This window comes from Daktulosphaira vitifoliae, unplaced genomic scaffold, assembly GCF_025091365.1.
Source record: "Daktulosphaira vitifoliae isolate Bord-2020 unplaced genomic scaffold, ASM2509136v1 Scaffold_1, whole genome shotgun sequence".
Taxonomy (NCBI): Eukaryota; Metazoa; Arthropoda; class Insecta; order Hemiptera; family Phylloxeridae; genus Daktulosphaira; species Daktulosphaira vitifoliae.
In genome coordinates, this window is record NW_026099572.1 from 88,715,403 (window position 1) to 88,739,786 (window position 24,384).

Here is a 24,384-nt window from a genome sequence, read left to right on the forward strand (position 1 = left end):
GACGAGTTTTACCCGTATCTTTAAGATGATTCAAATTAATCGACACCAATATACAGCATGTAGCATCATTATTTTAAAAGTAGAGAGATTAAGTAAGTAATATTGTTGATCTTTCCACTTGTATATTATCAGTAGCTAAAATATTTTATGGTTTGTTTAACTCAAAAATTGACACTATGACCGGTCCTGATCAAATTCCTTCGTTCCTAATTTTTAAATGCTGTTATTCTTTTTCACATTCGATTCACTTCATTTACTCTTTATTTTTATAATTGGAGAAATATTCTTTATTTTGGAAATCTCCCAATCTTTACATCAGGTCTGATTTTAGGTATGATGTATCAAATTATCAACTTATCTCTAAAATTGGAGTCTTACTAAAATTACTAAAAAAATTTTTAGAACAAAAAATATTTGTGATTTTAAATAAAACACTAACATAATGTCAATATAGATTTCGAAAAAAAATGTCAGCTTTTATTTTATTACTTTGACTTAGTCTCGATAGCATCATGCTATTTATATGGACTTAAGAATAGTCTTTGGCAGTGTTAATCACAGAAAGTTATTTATAAACATGAGCAATTAAGTATTAATGGATCTTTTTAAAGTTGCTTAAATTATTTCATTTCTAACAAATAAATACGTAAAAATTAATAATAATGTTTCAAAGTAACCTCGAGATTATCTCAAGGTCATCAAGTCATCTATCTTCAATATTGTTTAATATTTTTATGAATGACTTGGAAAGTATGTTTTGTATTGAAAATATCTTTTATTTGCTGATGACTTAAAACTAATTTTGAAATAAATAATATTAATGACTTTGAAAATTACAATCTAATTAAGATATATAAATAATGATTTTAAATTTTTATATAAAATATTTAATATTGATATCGATTGTCTGGAATTACTTGCTCAGGTTCATTAAATGTTCCGGTACACTATATTAAATCTTCGCTTTTTTTATACATTAAAAGTAATAAGAAAAACTATAGTATATTGACTTCTCTTAATAGAATATTTTCTAATTGCAATAGTCTAACTAATTTTGGTTTTTTGTCGTTTTTCATTTTTTATGTTTATTTTATTATAAATTTAATTTAATCTTATATCTGTTAATATTACGTTAAGTATTGTTTCAACATGTACTTATTTGACTGTGGAGGCGTAAATTATTTGTTTCTTATAAATGAATAGATAAATAGTTATGTAATGATACAATATTTAAGTAGTGATGGCACAATCTTTTGCGGGATCCTAGACAAAACTTGTAAAAAAAATTAAAACTTATTCGGAGCTTTCAGTGATATTGTAATTTCAGAACCGTGAGACTTAAAATACAATTTTTAATCGCTAGGCCCGGTGCAAAAAATAAACATTATTTTAATTATAGATAGTGTAGTATTAATAACTAAAATACTTTAAATTTAAAATTGCTACAATTTTTAATTTTTCGTGAGCACATGCTTGTGCTTTAAGTTGTTAATTTTTGAAATTGAATTAGCAATAGACTTGATTCCAGTAAATATTTCTCTTCCCGTTGGTACAATCTTATCAGCCGGTAACAGAAACCCATAAAAACCTGTATCAGGAAGTTCAATCGTATAACTGTATTTAATACCAGCTTTACCCTTAGCCCAATCATCGGAACTTCCTATAACATAAAAAATCTTGTCAATATTTTCAGTATAATTAAAGGCGAACATTAGTATAGCTAATATAGTATAGGCTATACTATATTAATATATAGTAAGGAAATAATTTTTCATATTTTATTCAACTTTTTTTGTATTGAAATAACTTCAAGTTGGGAATATTTAAACGATTAGTGTTATTTTATTTTATATATACTTTTGTATAAGATAAAGCAGGGTAAGCATCAAAAAGTTTTTTTGGAAAATCATGAAATTATTATATATTCTCATTAAATGATATTGACAGCTCTAAAAAATCTTTAAAGGTAGTTACTTTAGAGATATTATACTTAAATATTATGTTTTATATGATTTACAGAGTTTAGTTGCATAATATGTATAAAACTAACAAATTTAGAAAATATTAGGGAGAAAATATATTTATACATAAAAGATACATTTTAGGTATTATCATGAATTTTGTTTTAACTTGCCAGATATTGAGTAAAGAAGACCAGGAGAAGACCCTAGTCGATAATTTGTTCCATGTCGCATTTTAATTGCTTCAGTTGCGTGTCTAGCTACATACATTAAATCGTCATAATCTTCTATACGTTTTCTTGAATGACTCCATGGTACTAACCACATTTGGGAGTAAGAATGTAAACTAATATACACCTAGAATTATTGTCTACATAAATAATTTAGTTAAAAAATTAATATATTTATTATTCGCGTATTTTAATTGTTTTTGAATAAGTACCTGAAATCTATCTTTATGATCTAATATGAAGTCAGAAACTGCTCTTGTTTCAGGTTCGGAAAAAGCATGGGTTCCAGCAAAAGTGTCCTGACAAGGATCTTCGCTTGCACCTACTTCAGCCCAATGCCAATCCCAATTTCTATTAAGATCTACTCCTTCACATCCTTCAGATAATCCCCATATTGTTCTTGTTTGGAATAATAAAAATAATTAGAACTGTTATAATTGTGTTACATTTTTATGTAAAGTAATCATACAAAAAACCTGTCTAAAATTAACCCTAGATAAACAAAAACCTGTTCCAAGTGGAAAATATTTTATATTTTTTTTAACATTCTAGGCATACACATCTTATTTAACAGTTTTTAAAGGAGATTAAAACGTAAACCTGTCTTAAACACAAATTTTCTTTAATCCTGCGAGATTAATTTTTTAGGCAGGTTTAAGAAACTAGAATTTTGTTATTGTTTACCTAGATAATTCAACTGGTATTCTTCTTGACTTTCTCCATAATCGATCTGTTGTATGAGTATATTCATAACCATCAGCATTAACAACTGGAAGAATATACCAGTCTATTTCTGTTATCATAGATTTATAAAATTTATTATCTTCTACTAGTTGCTTCAATATGTACAATGCCACAGCAGGCGAAATCCATTCTCTAGCGTGAATTCCTGTTGTTTTTCAAAGAAAAATAATCCAATTCTTAACTTATATTTTAATAAGTTATTTAATAGTCATTATAAACTATTATTATCATATATAAACATAGTACCTCCATCAATCCAAATAGCGGGTTTTTTCATTTTTTCTTTTAGTTGGCCAGACGATACTTTAACTACTTTAAGTGGACGCCCTTCTGCAGTTTCTCCGATTGGTAATATTTCGACCAAGTGAGGATAGTTTTCTGACAGATACATTAAATAATCGAGTATATCTAAAAATTAACCAAAATTATAGAAAAAATTTTCAACAAGTAGTAATTTATATAATTTAAATTTTAGATAAATTTAAACTCAGTAAATTAATTAAACTCATATTATTTATAAGTGTAATGTATTTAATTTAAGCAAACATAAGAAAAATCTTAAAATTTCTAATATTTTACTTTACAAAACTATTTTTATATTAATAAATAATGCTAAAATATTTAGTAATAAAGAATTTAATAGATACAATATGTTTCATAAAATTGCTTTATATTACATTGGTGTGTAGCTTTTAAAAAAGAATTACGATAATCGTATTAATTTGTTTTACCTTGATAGCGATGATATCTGTTCCATGTTAAAAAATGACCTTTAGTTGCTTTTAATTCCATTCTTTGATTGGGTAATGGTGATTTTGGATTCTGTGTACTTATGCTCCTCTGAAGAAAATAAAATTTGAAAAAAAAAATCATATTGAGCAAAAATTTAGATAAATTAACACTAAAGTATTATTGGAATTTCAACCGTTTAAGATATCAGTGCAATAATGTCGATTTTTTAAACTGTTCATGAGACATAAAAAACTACATAATTTTAATACTAAAATTTGTATATTACCCATGTTTATTTTTACAATATTAGTTTTTTTGTGTATAAAAAAATGATTCTCTACCAGAAAATATAAATAGTAAATTTGGAAAAGAAGTAGAGATAATTGTTTATTGCACTGGACCCTTCAATTAGTTGTAGTGTAGTTAAGTTCTTCCATATGGAGGATAGGTGTAGAGAAAAAAGGTCCTTTTAGCAAGTACGGACCTATTTTCTCTAAGTAAGGAAATAGGTCAATTGTTACAAACAACGAGAACAATAGAATTCCGTTTTCCTAATATAAAATTTCTTAAAATTAATTATTTAAAATTCAATATTTTTAACAAAATTTTGTAACTTTATTTTTAAATTATGTGGAAAAAAGTTGATTAATTTGTTTTAAGATAAGCATAGGTGCATACCTCTAAATCATTAGATATCACTTCATAATCTATTTCTCTTTGAGATAAAAATCGTTTGACGTCTCTAGCTAAACTCGGAGGTAAAACTAAATCCACTGTTTGGTTAATCCGTATAGGCGTCCAAACTTGCACACCTGGTTCTTCAGCCACAGATTCGATCTCAAGAACGGCATCATCATCAATCGGCTTTACTTTTATTAATTGATATCTTTTATAAGATACTTTATTAGATGATGTAACTGATTCTCGCTTCATTATATTTCCTGAAAAAGTAAACTATTTTCAATGTTTCCAACATTAAAACAATAATGCGTTGTTTTATAAAAATGACTTATTTGTTTTCATACAATTAATTAATATTTTTATTTTACCTTCCAATGTACAATTTTTTCTTTTAAATCAACAGTTTAGTAATTATTTAACGATGAAAACTTTATGAAAATTATATATAATTATTTTGGTTACAAATTAAAATAATTGCCGTATTATTATATACAACCCCTCAAAAAATGTATGTATTTAATAACTTATTTATTAACATTAATTACCAATAAAGTGTAATACTAATAAAACGTATAAATTATATCTATTTAAAAATTTGTTTTAATTTTACACATGTGGTATAATGCATGCCGTAGAATTAAGCTTATAATTTATCTACAAAACACCTAAAAGTAGAAGTATTAAAATACTTCTACTTAATAATTAATAATTATTGCTTGAAACTTGGGTTTTTGTTCTTTATATCTCTAATCGTGTTCATAATTATAATAAAGTAATTTAACCTATAAAGTTGACGAGGAAATCATATTGAATTTATATCAAGTATTTTGTATTATCACAAAAAAAAAAATTAGATTTTTTCTATTATATTATGAAAATTTAAACTTATTATGTATTTTCGAATAGTAATAACCATCCTTTCAATTTAATCAAACGAACTATAAATAAAATTTAAAAAAAGTAACCATGAGATGTATTACAGTATGTTTATTCAATTCAACTGCCCATTTTAGCATAACGAAAATCCGGTGGGCTGTTTATTGTGTTTTATTTTTTAATAAATACATAATAATACATAAATAATATTTCCATAAAAACTAATGAATGAACAAGAATTTAGTTTTTTTGCAAATAAAAACTATATTTTTATTAATAAGGAAACGAAATCTAATTTTATTTCAAACTATTTTAAGAATAGTAAAATCTGAATAAAAATATCTTATAATTATAAAATTAAAAATTTTTTCAATAATTTCCTTAATCAATGTACGAAAAAAAACTTTCAATACGTTTATTATTTTGTAGAATAAAATAACCAGTAACTAAAATATTATTGATATTTCTATAAATATCTCTAAATATTTGAATAGCATTTTCTTATTAAAAATTTTTATTAGAAACTTAAACTTAATGCATAATAAAAAACTTGCTAGAGAAATCGTGTTTAGGTCATCTTTCCTTATTTTACATATTATAATAACGTAGCTGTCGAGAAATCATAAATTGTGTAGGTGTTTTTGACATTATGAAGTTATCATAGTTACTTTAAGTCGTAAATAGATTAATATTATGTTGAGTTATGTAAATTTATAAGATTTTTTATTTTTTAACAGTATGTAATGTGTTATGTATAAAAGATTAGTAAAGTACACTATTAAAAGTTGTATTTTAGAAAAAAATACAAGTTTATAAGAAATGATACATTAAGTAATTAACCTACATTATATTGTCAACTTAACACTAAATTTATCTCATTTATTTAAAAATATTGTCCTTTAACTATTTCATTTTTTTTATATTAATATAAAGTTAAAAATATATTTTTAATATATTCTTATCATTTTTTCATTTTATTTTTAACCTTTAACGAGTAGTTTTTTTTTTATATAGCGTATTTTAATTAAGTTTTTCAAATTAGAATTTTACATTATATAGGCGGAAAAAAATTATTTCAATATATGAAAACCCTTTGAATATAAAAGTCGCTATTACGTTAAGTGATACGATCATATTTACTTAGTAATGAAATTACTATCAATTACTTTTTTGATTTAATAATGTCGTCTAGAATGTCTAATTAGACAAACTAGGTATGTATAATATTTTTATTCTGGAATATTAATGATTCCTATAGCACTAAGTCGTAGAGATTAATGTAGGTTGAAATAAAAACAAATTAAATACTTATTATTTATTTAATTAACTATTTATTAACTTAAAAATTTAACAACTAATTAAAGTACCTGTAAATGGCGCTATTATGGAGTCATAGATAAATTCTATATAACTGGTAATAATATTGAAAACTTGAAAAGCTTTAGATGAAAATGTGTTGTTAACTTCAATAGAAGAATCAGTTAATTTGTGAGCATTTGACACGTGTAACGACAAAAATAGAAACGCTACGATAATCAGTTTTATCATTGTTTATAAAAGTTTACATAAATTAAGCTTAGAAAATTAACTTAATAAAAAAAAAAATGGGCTCTCGGTCAATTAACTTTGAATATGACATTGTAGTTAAATACTACAGTCATGAGCTCATGAACTAACTGAATAGCGGCCGACGCTGAGCACTCTGGAACTTAAACTGAATATCAAAGAAAACGTAACCGGAGCGCCATCATTGGAGATATTTTAGCTTCTTAATTTTGTTAGTTCAATGAATTTACGTTCTTTTATTGAATACGTGTATTTGAGATTGTTGTATTTTAGAACACATCTAAAAGTAAGAAGAAATTAATAAAAATTAATGCTATTCTTAAAATTTTTAGATCAATCAAGAATAGTGGCGTACGCAAGATATTTCAATGGAAAGCATATCAAACAAATTTCAATAACCATTTCCTAAAAATGTTTTTACACCTAAAATGTTAGTTTAGCACAGCCTATGGGGGAGCTTAACCCTTTTAGCCCTTCTAGAAAGGCTACTGATTGAGAACATCAAATTAAATTGTGTAATTTAGGTTACGAAAAAATAAAGATCACTACTTAAAAATTATAGGGGAAATGAAGTTTTAAATTATTATTTCCTTTTAATTATTATTCAAAGTATTACTTTCTAATTGAGTTTTAGTTTGTACATATATATGTTACAATGTAAGTATATATAAAAATTATAAGTCAATTATTGTTATTGTTTATTTCATTAATTTGTTTTAATTTATTCTAAATATTAGCCTTTTTTCCACACGTAAGTACTACTCAAAAGTAAAAATCTTTTAACAAAAAAAGTGAATTTATTTTAATTTTAAAAGAATAACTTTCCTAGCGATCTCTTGTCCGATCTAAAAAAAATCCTTGGTAATATTACATTAGTGTAACCAATATTGAAAAAATCTAGATAACAGTTTAGATTTTTTATATAAATAACAAACATCTAGACATTTTGTTAGTCTACGAGATGTTCAGTAGTACTTCATATTTACTGATCTTTTCTGAAAATATTTTTATCATATTTCGTATACTTTTACATAGCACATTATGATGACTCCCTGAACACCAGATGTCTTATAGTAATAGACTTTTATAATATTTATAAATATACTTTGTATAATTTTAATTAATATTCCTGTCATTTTTAGAAAAAGCGATAAGCAAAAATATATCAAAGCTTATTTGTATGCATACTGATTCAATAAAAGCAGACTGATTATATTTATGATAATTATACATAAAAGAGTTAGTTATAAAAAAACAACGGATTTATATGCATTTAAAAAATGCCAAAAATTGAACAATAAACTGTAAAATATACATTAAAGAGTATTTTATAAATTTATTCTTCTTAAAAAAAAATTATATTATACTATCAATTCTCTTTAAAACTTAAGTTATTGCATACAAATTGTATGAATAAACTTAAATATAATTATAGACTATATTTAATATAGTTTATAATATTTCTGTAATATAGTCTTTATTTCACATAAGCACGAAGTGATCTCGTCCTCTGTCACATTGGTTAAAGATAAACTCAAAAAACCTCCTTGGTTTATATTACAAATTAAAAAAAGTTTTTAAAAGTTTTGTCAAATTTGGTTTTAAAGACTTCTGAAATATTTTAATTAATGTATTACTTGAAAATTTGAGTTAAACTCTAATAGGCCTATTAAATTTTTTCTTTTAACCCCTTAACCTCCAAAAAATAATAAAACGTGTGAATATAAATTCAAGAGTCTTCAAAAATACCATATTGATGTTTTAAACGAATTTGTCATTTCTCCTCTTTTTCTTTATTTTCCTCACCTTATTCCCAACTACTTGGGGTCGACCACCAAAATCCTAAACTTCCACTTGACAAGATCTCTCACATCATCTACGCTCACATCAGCGGTCCTCATTTCACATTTAATTACATCCCTCCATCTCTTTTTTTACCTATTTTTCCTTCAACATTCGTTTCAGAAGCGACTAATGAGGTTGTATGAGGTCGACAACCAGCGTAAAATTTTTACCGAAATAAAATTGTCAATTAATATTTTAATTTTCATGAAAATTTATTTTATAAAAATGTTTACGAATATTTAAAAAAAAATTAGTTGGATTTTAATTTTTGAAAATATATTGTTTTTCTTGTATTATTTATTTATTTTTTACTAAAGATTCAATGTGAGAGAGAGCATAGGCTTCCCATTTTTACAACAGACATCCACTAATTATGAAAATTTCATTTTTTATATTGCTTAAAAACAAGATATTGATATAAAATATTGTAATAAACAAAATAAAAATACCACAAATAATTAAAAATATATTTAATTATATTAAAAATCATTTTTCAGTCTTTTGTATCCTATTTTTTTTTTTCAAATTACATTGTATAAATTTGATTTTGGATTCCTATACTACTTCTTATACTCAACCCAACTTAACAATTATATGAAAATGTTAATAACTTTCAAAATACCAATTCAAAAGTTTTGAAGAATTTTTTAACCTATTAGCAAGATTATTTTAAACTAATTAAACAACATGTTTCATTTAAAAAAATTTAAGTTAATAAAATTCTAAATTGATAGGAAGGGTATGAATTTTTTTTTTTAAAAACTTCTTCTGAAAGTTTTTCCAACATCTGAAAAAAAATGTATAATGTTTAGAATAAAATAGGATAAGGTGGGGTAAATTACCAGATTAAGCTTTTAAGATTTTTTATGAATTCTGAGAATATATTTAGAATCTAAAAATAGCATTAATATTTCTTCAATATCATGTTTTTTTTCACCATCGGCATTACTTTAACTACAATTAATGCGCGCGGATATAAAGTAATCTAGTGAATAGCAAAATGTACCACAATCGGGTTATGTGTTCGTAAGTATGTGTTGCTATGTATGATTTTGAGAAAAATTGAATTCATCATACGATTTCCAAATTTGTTAATTTTCCCATCCTTATATTAATCTATTTTAACAAATGAACATTTATTGAAATTTAAATTTCAAAATATGTCCGATAACTGATAATTATTAATTATCAAAATCGCAATTTATATCAGTTATTATTATACATTATTAGTTAATATCACGATTATTAAATAATTCTCGATTCATTTTCTTAAAATTTTAACAAGCGGAAAAAATGTTAAAATGAAAAATTTCAAAGTTCCATCACTATTCAAACATATAAAAAATTATCTTTTTTTTTTTCGAAGTAAATATATGTTTATGAACAAATTTGTTTACATTGAAATAAGTTATTTTGCTATTTGATAGTTGAAGACCTGTACCAATGTATAAACACATATATTATATACCTTTCTGAAATAATATTCATGAAATGCTAACACAATCATTAACAGTTAAAATATGAAAAATATACAATACATACATTTTTGTTTTGTGAACTTCCTTGTTCAACTTATCTATAATATTTTTTTTATTCTACTTGTTTATAATTACGTTTTATAAATAAAATATTGATAAAAAGGGTTTCTAAATAAAAAGCGTTTTTTGTCTAATATTATTAGATGTATAATATTTTATTATTAATTATAAATAGATAAAAATAAGGTTGGGTACATAATTTAAAGTGTAGCAAGAAAACATTATTTTGATCTTTGAAAATGCAGGATCTTCAAGTTCGTAAAACTATTTACACCAATTTTATCCAAATTAGTTTTCTTTTTCTTCTTCCTCGCATTAATCCCAACTCCTTGGGGTCGGCCACCCTTATCCTAAACTTCGACTAATACGATCTCCCACATCATCTACGAACACATCAGCAGTTCTCATATCGCACTTAATAACATTCCTCTATCTGTTTTTTGATCTTCCTCTACCTCTTCTTCCTTCAACATTCATTGCTATAACTGTTCTTACGGTTTCCGATTCTTCTCTCCTCATAATATGACCAAACCATCTAAGTCTATTTTCCCTCATCTTATCCACGATTGACGCTACACCTATACTCCCTCTAATATGCTCATTTCTTATCTTCTCTAGTCACTCCACTTATCCATCTAAGCATTCTCATCTCTGCTACACTCATTTTCTGCTTTACTTTTTTATCAACTGCACAACACTCTGAACCATACATAATAGCTGATCTCACTACAGTTTTGTAGAATTTACCTTTAAGTCTCATTGGAATTCTTTTATCACATAAGACACAAGACGCTTCTTTCCACTTCAACCACCCGCACTTAATCTTGTGTCTTACATCCTCGTCAATATAACCGTTCTTTTGTACAACTGATCCTAAAAACTTAATACTTTCCACCTCTCCAAGCACGTCCTCGCCTATTGTCACTGACGTCCTTATTTCACCTACATGGTGTTCTCCTTTGTTAAATTCATACTGTATATACTCTGTCTTACTTCTACTTATAATTAAGCCCTTTTCTTCAAGAGCTGATCTCCACACCTCTAGCTTTTGATTAATTTCCTCCCTATTTTCTCCTATTAACACTATATCGTCAGCAAACAACATGCACCTTTCCTTGTATTTTTCTAGTAATTTCATCCATCACTATAGAAAATTAGTAAGGGCTTAGAGCAGAACCTTGGTGCACTACTACTTTTACCCTAAAACTTTCTGTTACTCCTTCTACTATTTTTCCCCTGGTACAAGTACCATCATATCTTCTATTATATTAATATACCTTTTTGGGGCTCCTTTTCTCATTAATGACCATTTTAACACCTCTCTCGGTACACTTTCATTCGTTTTTTTTAAATTTATTAATACTATACACAGCTTTTTTTTCTTTTCCCTAAACTTTTCTATTAGTGGTCTCACACAAAATAATGGCTCCATTGTTGACTTACCAGGAATAAATCCAAATTATTTCCAAATTAGTTGATAAAAATATTTTTAATTCGCTCCGTTAAATAAAGTTGATCTAAAGACTCTCCCGAATCAACATTAAATACAGTTTTTATAAATAACTTTTTTATCTTTATATTTTTAGGTATATTTCTTATATCCAACAAGAGGTCTTTTTTTTATAATTCTAATCCTCTATATTCATTCATGTACTGTGGTGTTGTAATGTTAATTAAGAATTTAGATTTTAAAGTTATCTTAATAGTTTTTATCAAAATGTAATTAAAAAAACAATATTAATGAAATGAACGTCAAATATATTTTCTAGATTAATAACTATTTTTATGAAAGTCAAATTTTTACATAGTGATTTTTAATCAATTCTTTCTAAGGATTAAATATTATCTTCAAAAAACAGTTCAAACTAATTTTTCCTTTAATTTTCAGTAATGGATATTTATTCTCACCGTTACTTTATAAAACAGTTACCTTAGTAAAGTTATATTAATTTAATATTAAAATTATTTTTATGTTATGGTTCAGAAGATATTATTATGCATTTATTAATTTTTAATACAGTAAGATAATATGTTACTTATATAATGTAAATAAATTATCTGAAAATTCATAAGAAAAATACATCTGGTGGTTTTGTATACAGCTATTTAATATTCATTAAAGAGTATAAAACATATTAAACTCTAATTAATTAAACAAATAATATATCTTTTTAACGGTTTGGTGATTTTTATTTTAATTTACTAACATTATAGATATATTATAGGATAATTTTCACCATTGAGATACCGTAATTTTTGTTTTAAAAATGTCAATTGCGTTAGATTGTAAGTTTTAACCTTTAATCATCAGGCGTGGATGACTTGACATTAATTTTAAATGACCTATTAATAAGTGCGTATAACTATAATAGCATTAATAATATTTTGCAGGTTGATTACCATTGAAAAAATCGTTAATTTAATGTTGATGTTAAAAGTGAACAAGTAATGATAAGATGTTTTGCTAAATAATTGTATAATTGTAAAGCTAATTTTTTTTTTACTTGGGTATACAATTATACTTCAATTACAGTGAATGTTTGAAATAAGTACAAAGAGTTCACGGAACCAAATCGATTACAATGACTATGCAACATACCGTTGGATGATAGATTTTCATTTATTTCCTCAGTTATTACAAACGTAGCTTTCTTAATAGTTATTATCATTGTATAGTATCATTATATATATATATATATATACAGTGGAACAAATCTAACTGATAATTGTTATAACTATTAATATAAAAGTTGATTTTTTTTTATAAAATTCATTCAAAAATTATTTGTAAATATTATTAAAAACAAATATTAAAAATATAACTTTAACGTTGACTAAGAATCCATAAATTATTAAAAAAATAATTATAAAGAAATGTCAATTGTATCAAAAATTAGAGGTTTATAAATTAATTTTCGTTATCTCTAATATTAATTTGAAGTTAAAACTACGGCATTTTAATTGTATACACATTATTTAATTGTATCAGTAACAAATAATAGGCATCTTATTGATTATTATAAAATCGGTAAAAGTTGTTCTCTTGAATTACCCCTCAAATAAAATTTCACTATGTGAATTAGACATTGCTATAAATTATTTTTATTAGCGTGATTTTTTTACAGGGAAGGGTACGTGTTTAAGACATTATTTTATTATAATTATAAATAAGAGGGTTATTTTATTTAAATAGTTTTTATTAAGAGTATTATTTCAACATTAAAATGATTATTATTTATTTATTGAAACTTTTCAATGAAATATTTTGGGTGTATTGCTATGAAATCTATTTATTGTAAAATTTAAAAAAATCTATGTTTAAGATATCACTTAACACAATAAATTTTAATTTCTTTTATAGCGATTAATGATATAGTGTATTGTATTTTCTATCACATTATTTGGATACTAATAGATATATTTATACAAGTTATTTGAAATAATGTTGAAAAACAATACAATTTTTTATAAAAATATTGTATTATTTAATGATATAAATATTAGTATAGTTAAATGTTAAATCAATTACTTATATTACAAATAGAGAATATTAATAAAATATTTTATCGTTATTAATATTTTATTGGAAGTACTAGATTGCTTTTATAAAGATTTATATAAACGTAGTTTCATCTAAAATCATGAGTTCATCAAATAAAAGCATTATGACGTTCATTAACTCGGTATTTACAATTAATTTNATTATGACGTTCATTAACTCGGTATTTACAAATAATTTATTTTATTCTAAAATAATGATCTGAAGTATAATTACATACCCTTACTTTATAAAACATATTTATGGTGGTCAGTCTGTAGAAAACATGAAACGAAAAGTAAAACTACTTATAAATTAAAACAGGTCAAACTGACATCTTCGATTATATCCAGTAATCAATCCATTGAACACATTGAAATAAATTCCGTTAAATAAAAATGAATAATTCTAAGTCACACCTACTACGTGCATTATAGCACTTATAAATTGAAAAAGGTTAGTTTTCTGAATCTTTTACTAGTCTAACAGGTCAACATACTTGAAAATAGTCCATGTTTGTTGAGCATACTGTCACGTACACCATAATGAAATGTGTCTTTGTATAAAATGTGTCGTGATAAACGGTAATATACAAAATGTACATTGTAAATGGAGAACTTTTTTTGTACTGAGACCCGATTATTCTTTATTATGTTATTAATAAAAATACAATTTCTGAAATTTTCATTTTAATTTGATACCACCGGGTATGCACTTAGGATTTTATTTTGAAGTGGTATAAACAAAATACTTGAATCTAAAACATATTGCTACTGATCGTTTCGCTGCCGACCTATTTTGCCACCGGACACTTGATATATAAATTTATTATTAACTCCTTTTCGAAAAATTCTAATTATTTAAGCCTAATACTTCATTGACAAGCCTTAAAAATCCAGTATAATTATCTCTATAATGTCTCATATTATAACTAAGCTCATCCGGATAAATATATGCAGAATCGTATTCAGGGCATGACAAGACGCATGTCATGATCGCGATTTCAGGAAGAACATCAATTTTAGAATTTTCTTCTATAAAAGCTAAAAAGTATTGTTATAAAATTTATAATAATCCTTTTGTTACATATGTGTATTTTAACATTCACAAAATAAACGATAATTAACAATTTTTATTGCTAAATTAAAGCTTTCTTAAAGGGGGGTGAACTCCGGACAATTTTCCAGAGTGTAACTTAACTTAAATACAATTTTGAATGTATGAATAATGCATCAAATTTCATTATAAAATTTAATCGAATAAACGTTATGCCGCACTAAAATATTTTTATTTTTATTTAAAAATAAAACTTTCTCGGCATTAATAATTTTTAGCTAAAATATTAAAAAAGAACCATTTTAATTTAAAAGTTTTTTTGCAAAAAATCTCATCATATTGTTTAGATTTAAGTTTAATTAATATTAAAAGGAGCAACAGATAAAAAAATAATTAAAAACAAAATTAGATTTGATTATGAAATTTTTAGACACTGTGAAACACGAGTATATTTTAACTTTTGCAACAGCCGTTTTTGCAATGTTATACAGACTAATCCGTTTATCATAATCGGTTTATAATAAACCATTCATTTATTCTTAAAATTAATACACTATCAAAAGAAAAGTTTGTTTTTCTTTTTAATTACACATGTATGTTTCTTAAATTATCAGCTGTTAAGAACATTTTTGTTTTATTCCTTATAACATATTGGGATGTCAACTTTTAATTTTTAAATGACGTATACATATTTAATTAGTTAATAAAATAGGAAATTAATTAATTATGAAAATACCGGTCAATGACAAATTTTGGACCAATATTTCAGATATTATAAATATATTTATGTCTATGCAGGGGGGAAGGAGTGTGGTCAAAAAATATATAATGATAAAAATGGCAGAACCATGCCCCACATTCAATCATTAATTAAAATTGTCGATAACTTTTGAAATACTAATATGAGACTGATGCATTACTCATACATTCAAGGCTGTATTTAAGTTAAGTTACGCTCCTGAAAAATTGTTCGAAGTTCACCCCCCTTTAAGAAAGCTTTATTTTAGTAAGAAAAATGGATAGTTATGTTTATTTTATAAATGTTAACGTATGCATATGTAACAAAAGTATTGTTATAAATTTTATAACAGTACTTTTTAGCTTTTATATAAGAAAATTCTAAAATTGACGTTCCTCTTGAAATCATGGCATGCCTCTTCTCGTGTCCTAACTACGATTCTATATATATTTATCCGCATGAGCGTAGATTAAAAAATTTGTCTGTGGTGCTATGGTCCCATGATCTATTTCATTGGACTGGATAATTGGCCCCTGGGTTTATTTTTATCATATCAAATTGTCTCTTCCTTTTCCAACCTTAAAAAACAAAATTTATTTGTCTTAGAGCTTTAGCTCCCACAGATCCCTACAAATTCTGCAAATTTTAGTTTATAAAATTTTAACTTTGTATAGTAAGAAAAATAGGTTATCATAATCTAAATTATGAATTAATTATATTTTCTACTAGAAATTATATATTAGGAGCCTTTTTAGGCGATTAAAAACATCTAAGTTATACCGCTTAAACATAACAAGGGACATTACAAATGAGTGTAAATTTTTTGAAATGAGAAAAATTCAAGTAATTTTCTGTATAACGATTTTTCTAAGGATTGTTGCAAGGTGGATAAATCAAACTTTGATTCTTTGTATCATTATCAGTTTTTTGATAATATTTTATGATAATGAATAACATGATATTAGTGCCTACCATAGTCTTATCCGCGATAAATGTAATTTTTGTTAGGTTATGTTTATTATTTTAAAAGCATGTTATGATTTGATAAAAAAATTCAAAACTTCAGTACTTTGTTTATCCATAAACAAGGAATTATTAAATCTTAATTTAATTGGTTATGCTATAAATACTTTCTGTGTGCTTAATTATTTTTTTTCATCATGACTCTTTTGAATTAATTTTTAACAAAACCAGTAACAATTCTAAACGCTTTTATTATGACGTCGTTTAAAAAATCTTTTGTGAAACCGTTTGCTCACACTACCGAACAATACACTGTTGAAGATTCATATTGGAAAAAATTAACTGTAAGTTTTTGTTATATTTATTTGTAGAATAAAATTTCTATCAAATTTTTACTAATTACAGAGTCCAGTTTTAGTTAAGGAGTTTGGTCCAATTGATTATGTCCATTTTTCTCAGAAACTGCCCTATCACTTTGCCGTGTCATGCTCAGCAAGAGTTAGTAGTTATTATTATTTTATTTATGCAATAAATAAATAAATGCTAACTGTATGCATGTTCACTAATTTTAAGGTTCAAGTTTATAATCCTGTAACTAAAGTTGTTACTAAAAATATAAACAAATTCAAAGAAGCAGCTTATGGTGCTTCATTTAGAGCAGATGGACAATTATTGTGTGCAGGAGGTGAAGAATCAATTGTTAGACTCTTTGAAGTGAATACTAAATCTATGCTTAGACAATTTAAAGGCCATAAAGCGTTAGTCACTTTTTAATTATGTATTATAATTACTATAAAATATTAATCTATATTTATTTTTATATATAGCGCTGTTCATCGAACTTTTTTTACTAGAGATGGGTTACATATTGCTAGTTTTTCTGATGACAAAAATGTTTCTCTGTGGGATATTGCTAGTCAGCACATAAGTGGACACTATGAAGGCTATCATACAGTAATATAAACATTTTAAAACTCTGACTATTAACTGAAGTTTTCATTGTTTTTCAGGATTATATTAGAGCTGGTTGTGTTTCCCCAGTTTCATCTAATATAGTTGTATCTGGTGGTTATGACAAAAATATAAATGTGTTTGATTCAAGAACTAAATCTGTGTCAATGTCTGTTAATCATGAAGCACCCGTTGAAAGTTTAATGTTTTTACCTTCTGGCAGTTTACTTATATCTGCAGGTTATAATTTGATTCAGCTAATTAAATTGAATTTTTTAAAAAAAAAATTTATTATTGTAGCAGGACTGAAAATGAGTTACCTAAGTCACTTTTTTCATAAAAAGTTACTTTAAGTATAAAAATTTGCTTAAATTAAATGATTGCCGGTTAAATTGTTTTTAATCGATTTTAAACTTATTTAAAAAATATGTAGGTGTTAATTTCTGGAATTCAATATATATGTTACTAATATCATATTCTAAACTGTTATAATTTATCGGCATAGATAATAGATCATAAAGCAAGATCATAGATGCTAATAGTTTTAATCATAAATATATGCAAAAGATAAATTATCATTGAATCAAATATTTGGCTTGTATCACTTTGTTTACCTGACTAGAAAATTACTTTTTTTTTTTGTTCATAATTTCTATTATTTTTGACAAATTTAATTATTTGATGTGTCAATATTATAAACCCCTAAATTTTTTTTGTCATAATAGTGTAATCCCCCTGATTAATTAACTCGAGTTATTCTAGTAACTAAATATTTTACTAATTATTCATTGTTAATGTATTTATTATAAATGTGTTGTGTAACTGTTTATTTTACAATAACACATTTTATAATAAAAACACTTTTCTTAAACAAATTAATGAAATATTTAATAATTTAAAAAAAAAAAATTTAATTGTTAATAATTATGATCGTGGCTATTTCTCAGTATTTAATCAACTAACAGTCCAACAGTTTGGTGTTAAACACAATTATCCCCAACACTGTGCTATAAAACAACAGCACAATAGACTAGTCTGTTCCTGCCAAACACTCAAATATTTACTAAGAAAAAAATTGATAATATTCGAACATTATTATATTGTTTTGTCTTAAAGATGTAGTTTGTCAAGCTACATTAATTTTAATTATTATAAAATTAGTATCTAAAATATATTCAACAAAAACATTATATCTATTATAAATACATATTATTTATATCATGTAAAAAAAAACTCAAGATTAATGATTATATAAATCAAATTTATTCCATATGTCAAACTACATTGTTACTTATTTTAGTCCGTTTTTCTTATATTATTTTTTTTTCTATTTAAACTTTTTCTAAAAGTTTAGTCTTTTCAGTTACTTTTTTCAAGAGTGACTGTTGGATTTATTTAATTATTTTATAATTATTCTAATTTAAAATTTCAGGTGGAACAGAAGTCCGAATATGGGATGTTTTAGCTGGTAAACTATTAGCTAAACTCACACAAAATCATAAGACTGTAACTGCTTTGTGCATGGCTAAGAATGGTTCAGCAATTGTTACTGCATCATTAGACAAGCATGTTAAAATTTATAATGTTTCATCTTTCCAATTATCACATGATATAACATACCCAAGTCCAGTACTTAGTATAGACATAAGCGTAAGTAAAAATAAATTAAGATATTTCATAATGAAATAAGTAACTATAATATAAATATGTATTACAACATATACTATTTCATTAAATACAGCTATTTTGATAAAAAAATTGTTTTATAAAGTAATTATTTATTATTTTAAGCTAATTTTTAGATAAATATAGTATTATATATGCCATAAATAACTTTTTTTTTTTAATGAAACTAATAAGTTTTTCATATGTTATAGAGAGATGATAAAACAATTGTAGCAGGTACTGTAGATGGAATAGTTAATATCACTAAACGTGATACAACATTAAAACATAATTCAGAAAATAAGAAACGTTTGGCTAGATCTGAAGCTATTGTTCATTCTGATGGTATTAATATGACTGTACCTGTTATGCAGCCTGACCAAATGGCCAAGTTTGACATAGCACTAAGAAAATTTAATTATTCTCAGGCTTTAGATTTAGTTTTAATTCATGCTATTGCTTTTAAGAAACCTCATGTTACAGTTTTTGTTTTTGATGAACTGTGCAGGTCAGTAATATGAAAATAAAAATTTTATACTTGATAAACTTAATTTAAACCTAAATGTTGTAGCTTAGATGCGAAGTTGAAAAGGTATTAATTTTACTATAATGTGATTTTTTTGTTTGTTGTCACTTTTTCTCAGCTCTTGGTGAACCGATTTCGCTCAACGATAGTCAAAAGATCACCAATCGTATCTAGTTGAAGACACTGCCCTTAAAAATTGAAAAATTTTCCTCATTCCCTATAAATTGCGCAAATACCCCAAAAAATTACGATTTTTATATTGGTAAATTTTGACATTTCTCTCACTATTTTTTCTTATAACTGCTATAAATTTTTGAAAAATGAATGAATTAACACAACTTTTTTTTATATTGACACCTTAAGTCATTCCCTTTTATTTAATATAATATTTTTGAAAATCTGACCCTTTACCTGCCCACAAGAGAGGGAATATAAAATAGCAACTTTTTTACAAAACTCAATTTTTTCAATGGCCGTAGTTAAAAAATGCTATTTTTGTGTTAACATTTTCAACTTAAAATTGCTATAACTTTTTGAAAAATGTATAGAACAACACAAATTTATTTTTTCTAAATACATTAAATATACCCCTTTCATTCAAAATACTTTTTTTTTTTAATCGGTTTTTCCCCTTATACAATGGGCATTTAAAACATGAAAGATATGTATAAAAAGAAGAACGTTTTCAACTTAATTTGTGAAAATGTTTTGTAAATACTGCGTCCTTCAAACATATGTTAAATTAAACCTTATATTATGTACTCTAAGTTAAATAACAAAAATTTGTCCTAACGATCTATGTTGTATGTGCAAATGACCATCTAAATAGAACAAAAAAATGTAATTTTCGTGTAAAAAATCAATATTATGTTGGTACTTAACTACCATAACTTTTTCAAAAATTAACAAATTAAAATAATTTTATTTTTAAATAGAAATCTCAGGTATTTTGCTTTTATTTGATATAATTTTCTTGAAAATTTGACCTTTTACTGGCTCACAAGAGGGGATTCAAAATAACAAGTTTTTTACTTGTTTTTACTCAAATTAACTTTTGAAAATGTTCCTGAAATACTGCATCCTTCAAACATATCAAATTAAAGCTTATGTTATATAATTTAAATAAAAAAAAAATTTGACCCGAAGACTTATCTTCTACTTGCAAACGGCTGCCGTGGTAGTTAAAAAATATGCTATTTTTGTGTTTAAATTTTATTTTGGTTGTTTATTTTAAAATATATTATAAGATTTTGCCATAGTAATGAGTCCACCAATAAATATAAAATTTACATGAATCTAACTTATATTAAGTATAAATTTATAAATTTATTTTGATTATTTTGCCTCTTCAAAGTTAAGAAAAGTTTTTGAATTTTTGAAAATTTGTATAGAAAGTAGTACTTTTTCAACATAGTTTTTGAAAATGTGTTCGGAAATATTGCGTCTTTTAAATATATGTTAAAATAAAACTTATTTTATGTACTAAAAATCAAAAAAAAAAAAATTTGTACTGACGACCTATTTTCTATGTGCAAATGGCAGTCGAAGTAGAACAAAAAATAGGAGATAATTTTGCTTAAGATATAACTTATGGAACAATATTTCTGTTATGTTTAGTAAAAATAAATATAATGTTCCAAGACTGATAAAAGTATACATTTATGTAATATGTAAAGAAATATCTAATATGCAATTTAACAGCAAAAACTAATTGTGATAATTTAAAAGAAATAAAAATTTTTGAAAGAAAAAAAATGATTTTTATTGTTCAAAGAGGAAGATACTTTAATTGGTTTTTAAAAATTGAAATTTTTTGTTGCAAATGTTATGAATAAATATTGAATAGTTCATAAAATTAATTTGATATTTTTATTGTTATTACTTTTGTAGGAGAAATGGATTGGTTCAAGCAATATCTAATAGAAATCAAAAACAATTAGCGTTTTTATTGAACTTTATTGTTCGATATATTGGTGTCCGAAAGTTATCAAAGACACTAACTCATGTTGCTTCAACTATTATTGGTAATTTGTAAAATCTAAATTCAATATGTATTATAATGATTTTGTACAGTAAAAAATTAAATTTTATAATAAAAATTAATTACTTGTGGCTAATATTATTTAAAATTAAAACTATATTAACATATTAATTTAAAACTAAAAAAATATTAAAGATATTCAACTCAAAAAATTACTTACAAATCACAGATGTATTCTAAGAGCAATGTTTCCATTATTGACATTAAACACATACTGACTAAAAAAAAATATTTACATTATATTTCATTTTATGTATTCTATTGATATACAGAATCTTTTATTAGGTCTTTATTATGAACTACTTGATATCTCCCAAAATAATTATATTATTAAATTTTTTTAGTTACATATAAATCTTGATTAATAAGTTATTAAGTATTTTTTGCATCTTTATCTTATGCTTTATAAGGGAATTAAAATTAATGACCAATAACAACTTTTAGACATTTTTTTTAGAAGTTATAAATAATTTTATAACTGATCGAGAGAAATAAGGTGGCTGAAAATACCTACTGATAAGAATAGTTAATTCGTTTCACACCACCTGTTTTTACATTAAAGTGTTAATAACTTCTGAAATAGTTTTCCTGAAATTGTGTATTGATCACTTAACATACGTAAGCTTGATAAATATACACATTTCCATTTCAAAATATAAAGTTCAATCCCTTTTAGAGCATTACAATTGGACATAAAAACACTTAATGACTCATAAATTTAGTTTTAAATGTTATCAAATAATGTAAATAAAATGTTTTATAATATATTTATTTTGGGAGAAATTGAGTTATCAACAATAATTCTATTATACTATATAGAGTATTCAGTAAGTAAGGAAATAGGTTAATTGTTATAAAGAATGAGAAACCCATTTCCATACTTATTGAACACTCTATATATTAAAATTTGTTTTATTCTTACAGATTGTTATTGGGATATATTTGATAGTTGTACCTTCGAAGTACGTGCTTTATTGATTAAATTACATTCTGTTGTTGAGAATGAAATATTACTAACAAAAAGATTGCTGGCTATTGATGGATTAGTAAAGATGTTACTAATAAGTTCAGAAGTTGTACCAGATATTACAGAAACTCAAAAAAGTATGAAGTCAATATTAAAGAATTCATGAGAAATATGTGTTTAGTGTAATTTATTTTCCAATAATTTCAATGGCAATAAATAATGTTTATTATTTCTAAACTTCTAAAAAATTATTAAATAATCATCAATGACATAAAAGCATTATATAAAATTATTTTTGTTAAAAGTTAAATTGAAACTATATTTTCTTAATGTATTGACAGTATTTTTGTAGATTTTTTGTTTATGTTTTTAGTTAAATGTATCAATATTAATTTTGAAAATTAAATATGATTGTGAAACCTAGAAATGGTTCCATGTGACCCTTGAAACCTGTCATAACATTAATTTTTATTGAAAAATGTTATTTCATATTTAATTTAAATATAATTATTTAAATGATAATTCTAAAAAAAATTTTAAGGTAATCTTTTTTATGTAAATAATTAGTTTAAAATTAATTTCCTATTTTAAAATATTTTTAAGTTTTTTATTTGAGAAAAGCTTGAGAAGTGTTTAATTAATAATACTAGAAATATAATTTATAAGCAATAGATATTTGAATAGTCATAATATTAAGTGTATTAATACACTTATTAGTTAATCAGACCTACTTGTAAGTAATATTGAAATTTATCATTTTGTAGGGAAATATGAAATTTGTATTATTGTACAATATTTTTAAATAAAAATAAATGGAAATCTAGTGAAAGAAAAATAACATAATTAACTAGCAATTTATTAAATTTTTTTCAGTTTTTAAAATTAACAGTGATAAGAAATTCATTATTAGTTGGGATTCTTAATTAGAATTTTTTCCTATAAAGAAAGGTTCACATCATAATAATGTTGAAAATATTTTATTTTCATAATTAGTTTTTAACTAAAATATAGTTATGTATGTGAAATGGAGAGAAAATTTATCCTTCTAGCTTCTCCTAGTAACGTATCTGCCTACAATAGACAGAAAAGGTAGTTGGAAAATAGTCAAAAATTACTAATCATTGTCCAACTACAATGAGAATATTAGTGGAAGGAGTTTGGGCTCAGTAAACCCTTTCCTAGTAAATGTATTATTTGTGTAGGTATCTTTATGATACATAAATATTTGTATTAAGCTACAATACATTCTTTAATAAAAAAAACGATACAAAATAGTTTCATTACAAAATTTTTACAGTATATAAAATTATGTACAAATATAAAAAAAATGACTTTGGTAAAATTGACTTAATCATACATACTACTTAGTGAATTTATTTAATACATATAAATTTTTAGAGTGTGAATCAGTGTGATACATAATAAAATTACTACATAGGAACTATATTGTATTGATGAGACATTTTGATATTTATTTGATAGTGGTACACATGAACTGTCTGTAATATTTGATTCGTTGTAAGCCGTGAAATTAGGATACGTATAGGTATTCATCATCTATAACAAAAAAACAGATATATATATAAAACCATCAGTGTAGACTAATTCATAAGTTTTCATTTGATTACAAAATAGTATGACTTAGTAACCAATTAACCTAGATTGACTATCCATACAGCACTAGAAAGGTAAATTTGCCGAGTTCTTAAAAGTTTAAAAAACAAATTATTTTTTCTATCATATCGAGTTAAAAATAGCGGTTCCC

General features: G+C 24.4%; 3 protein-coding genes and 1 long non-coding RNA gene across 13 annotated transcripts in view; 2 read left to right on the forward strand and 2 right to left on the reverse strand.

Moving 5' to 3' along the window:
* Nucleotides 1–755: 755 nt before the first annotated feature.
* Nucleotides 756–14,173, reverse strand: LOC126901358 (carboxypeptidase B-like). Of its 6 annotated transcripts, none has more exons than XM_050677767.1 (9): nucleotides 13,953–14,172; nucleotides 6,592–7,070; nucleotides 4,346–4,608; nucleotides 3,667–3,775; nucleotides 3,182–3,343; nucleotides 2,876–3,080; nucleotides 2,404–2,590; nucleotides 2,131–2,318; nucleotides 756–1,656 (listed from the first exon to the last, which is right to left on the reverse strand). In XM_050677767.1, exons 2-9 carry the CDS (start codon nucleotides 6,770–6,772, stop codon nucleotides 1,452–1,454), a joined length of 1,500 nt encoding a protein of 499 aa, XP_050533724.1. In that variant the 5' UTR covers nucleotides 6,773–7,070; nucleotides 13,953–14,172; the 3' UTR covers nucleotides 756–1,451. The 6 variants fall into 6 exon arrangements, with proteins under 6 accessions (XP_050533724.1, XP_050533740.1, XP_050533732.1 ...); XM_050677783.1 differs by having other exon boundaries at nucleotides 756–1,660; nucleotides 2,135–2,318; nucleotides 13,959–14,169; XM_050677775.1 differs by having other exon boundaries at nucleotides 756–1,660; nucleotides 2,135–2,318; nucleotides 13,953–14,169.
* LOC126901407 (uncharacterized) lies at nucleotides 9,593–12,816 on the forward strand. The gene is made up of 3 exons (XR_007703042.1): nucleotides 9,593–9,661; nucleotides 12,565–12,618; nucleotides 12,707–12,816. It is a non-coding gene; the product is annotated as an uncharacterized LOC126901407 (long non-coding RNA).
* A 2,373-nt stretch (nucleotides 14,174–16,546) lies between the features above and the next one.
* LOC126895666 (U3 small nucleolar RNA-associated protein 15 homolog) lies at nucleotides 16,547–23,353 on the forward strand. The gene is made up of 9 exons (XM_050667807.1): nucleotides 16,547–16,813; nucleotides 16,875–16,967; nucleotides 17,043–17,227; nucleotides 17,297–17,423; nucleotides 17,480–17,660; nucleotides 18,853–19,070; nucleotides 19,298–19,593; nucleotides 21,502–21,635; nucleotides 22,577–23,353. The coding sequence occupies exons 1-9, from the start codon at nucleotides 16,724–16,726 to the stop codon at nucleotides 22,783–22,785; spliced, it is 1,533 nt and encodes a 510-aa protein (XP_050523764.1). The 5' UTR covers nucleotides 16,547–16,723; the 3' UTR covers nucleotides 22,786–23,353.
* A 381-nt stretch (nucleotides 23,354–23,734) lies between these two features.
* Nucleotides 23,735–24,384, reverse strand: part of LOC126895661 (MOXD1 homolog 1-like) — a 35,125-nt gene continuing 34,475 nt past the window's right edge. For all 5 annotated transcript variants that reach the window (XM_050667791.1, XM_050667792.1, XM_050667793.1 and 2 more), the window contains one exon: nucleotides 23,735–24,176. In XM_050667791.1, coding sequence (XP_050523748.1) covers nucleotides 23,997–24,176 — 180 coding nt within the window. In that variant the 3' untranslated portion in view covers nucleotides 23,735–23,996. The remainder of the gene's footprint in view (nucleotides 24,177–24,384) is intronic.

What these genes read in the sequence shown, in the direction of transcription:
- LOC126901358 (XM_050677767.1), bottom strand. Translation starts at nt 6,772, where the DNA reads ATGATAAAACTGATTATCGTAGCGTTTCTATTTTTGTCGTTACACGTG. An exon ending in CATAATAGCGCCATTTACAG is followed by an intron (nt 4,609 to 6,591) that starts GTACTTTAATTA and finishes TTACTTTTTCAG; the next exon opens with GAAATATAATGAAGCGAGAA. An exon ending in ATCATAAAGATAGATTTCAG is followed by an intron (nt 2,319 to 2,403) that starts GTACTTATTCAA and finishes CAATAATTCTAG; the next exon opens with GTGTATATTAGTTTACATTC.
- LOC126895666 (XM_050667807.1), top strand. Translation starts at nt 16,724, where the DNA reads ATGACGTCGTTTAAAAAATCTTTTGTGAAACCGTTTGCTCACACTACC. An exon ending in CAGTTTACTTATATCTGCAG is followed by an intron (nt 17,661 to 18,852) that starts GTTATAATTTGA and finishes TTAAAATTTCAG; the next exon opens with GTGGAACAGAAGTCCGAATA. An exon ending in TACTTAGTATAGACATAAGC is followed by an intron (nt 19,071 to 19,297) that starts GTAAGTAAAAAT and finishes CATATGTTATAG; the next exon opens with AGAGATGATAAAACAATTGT.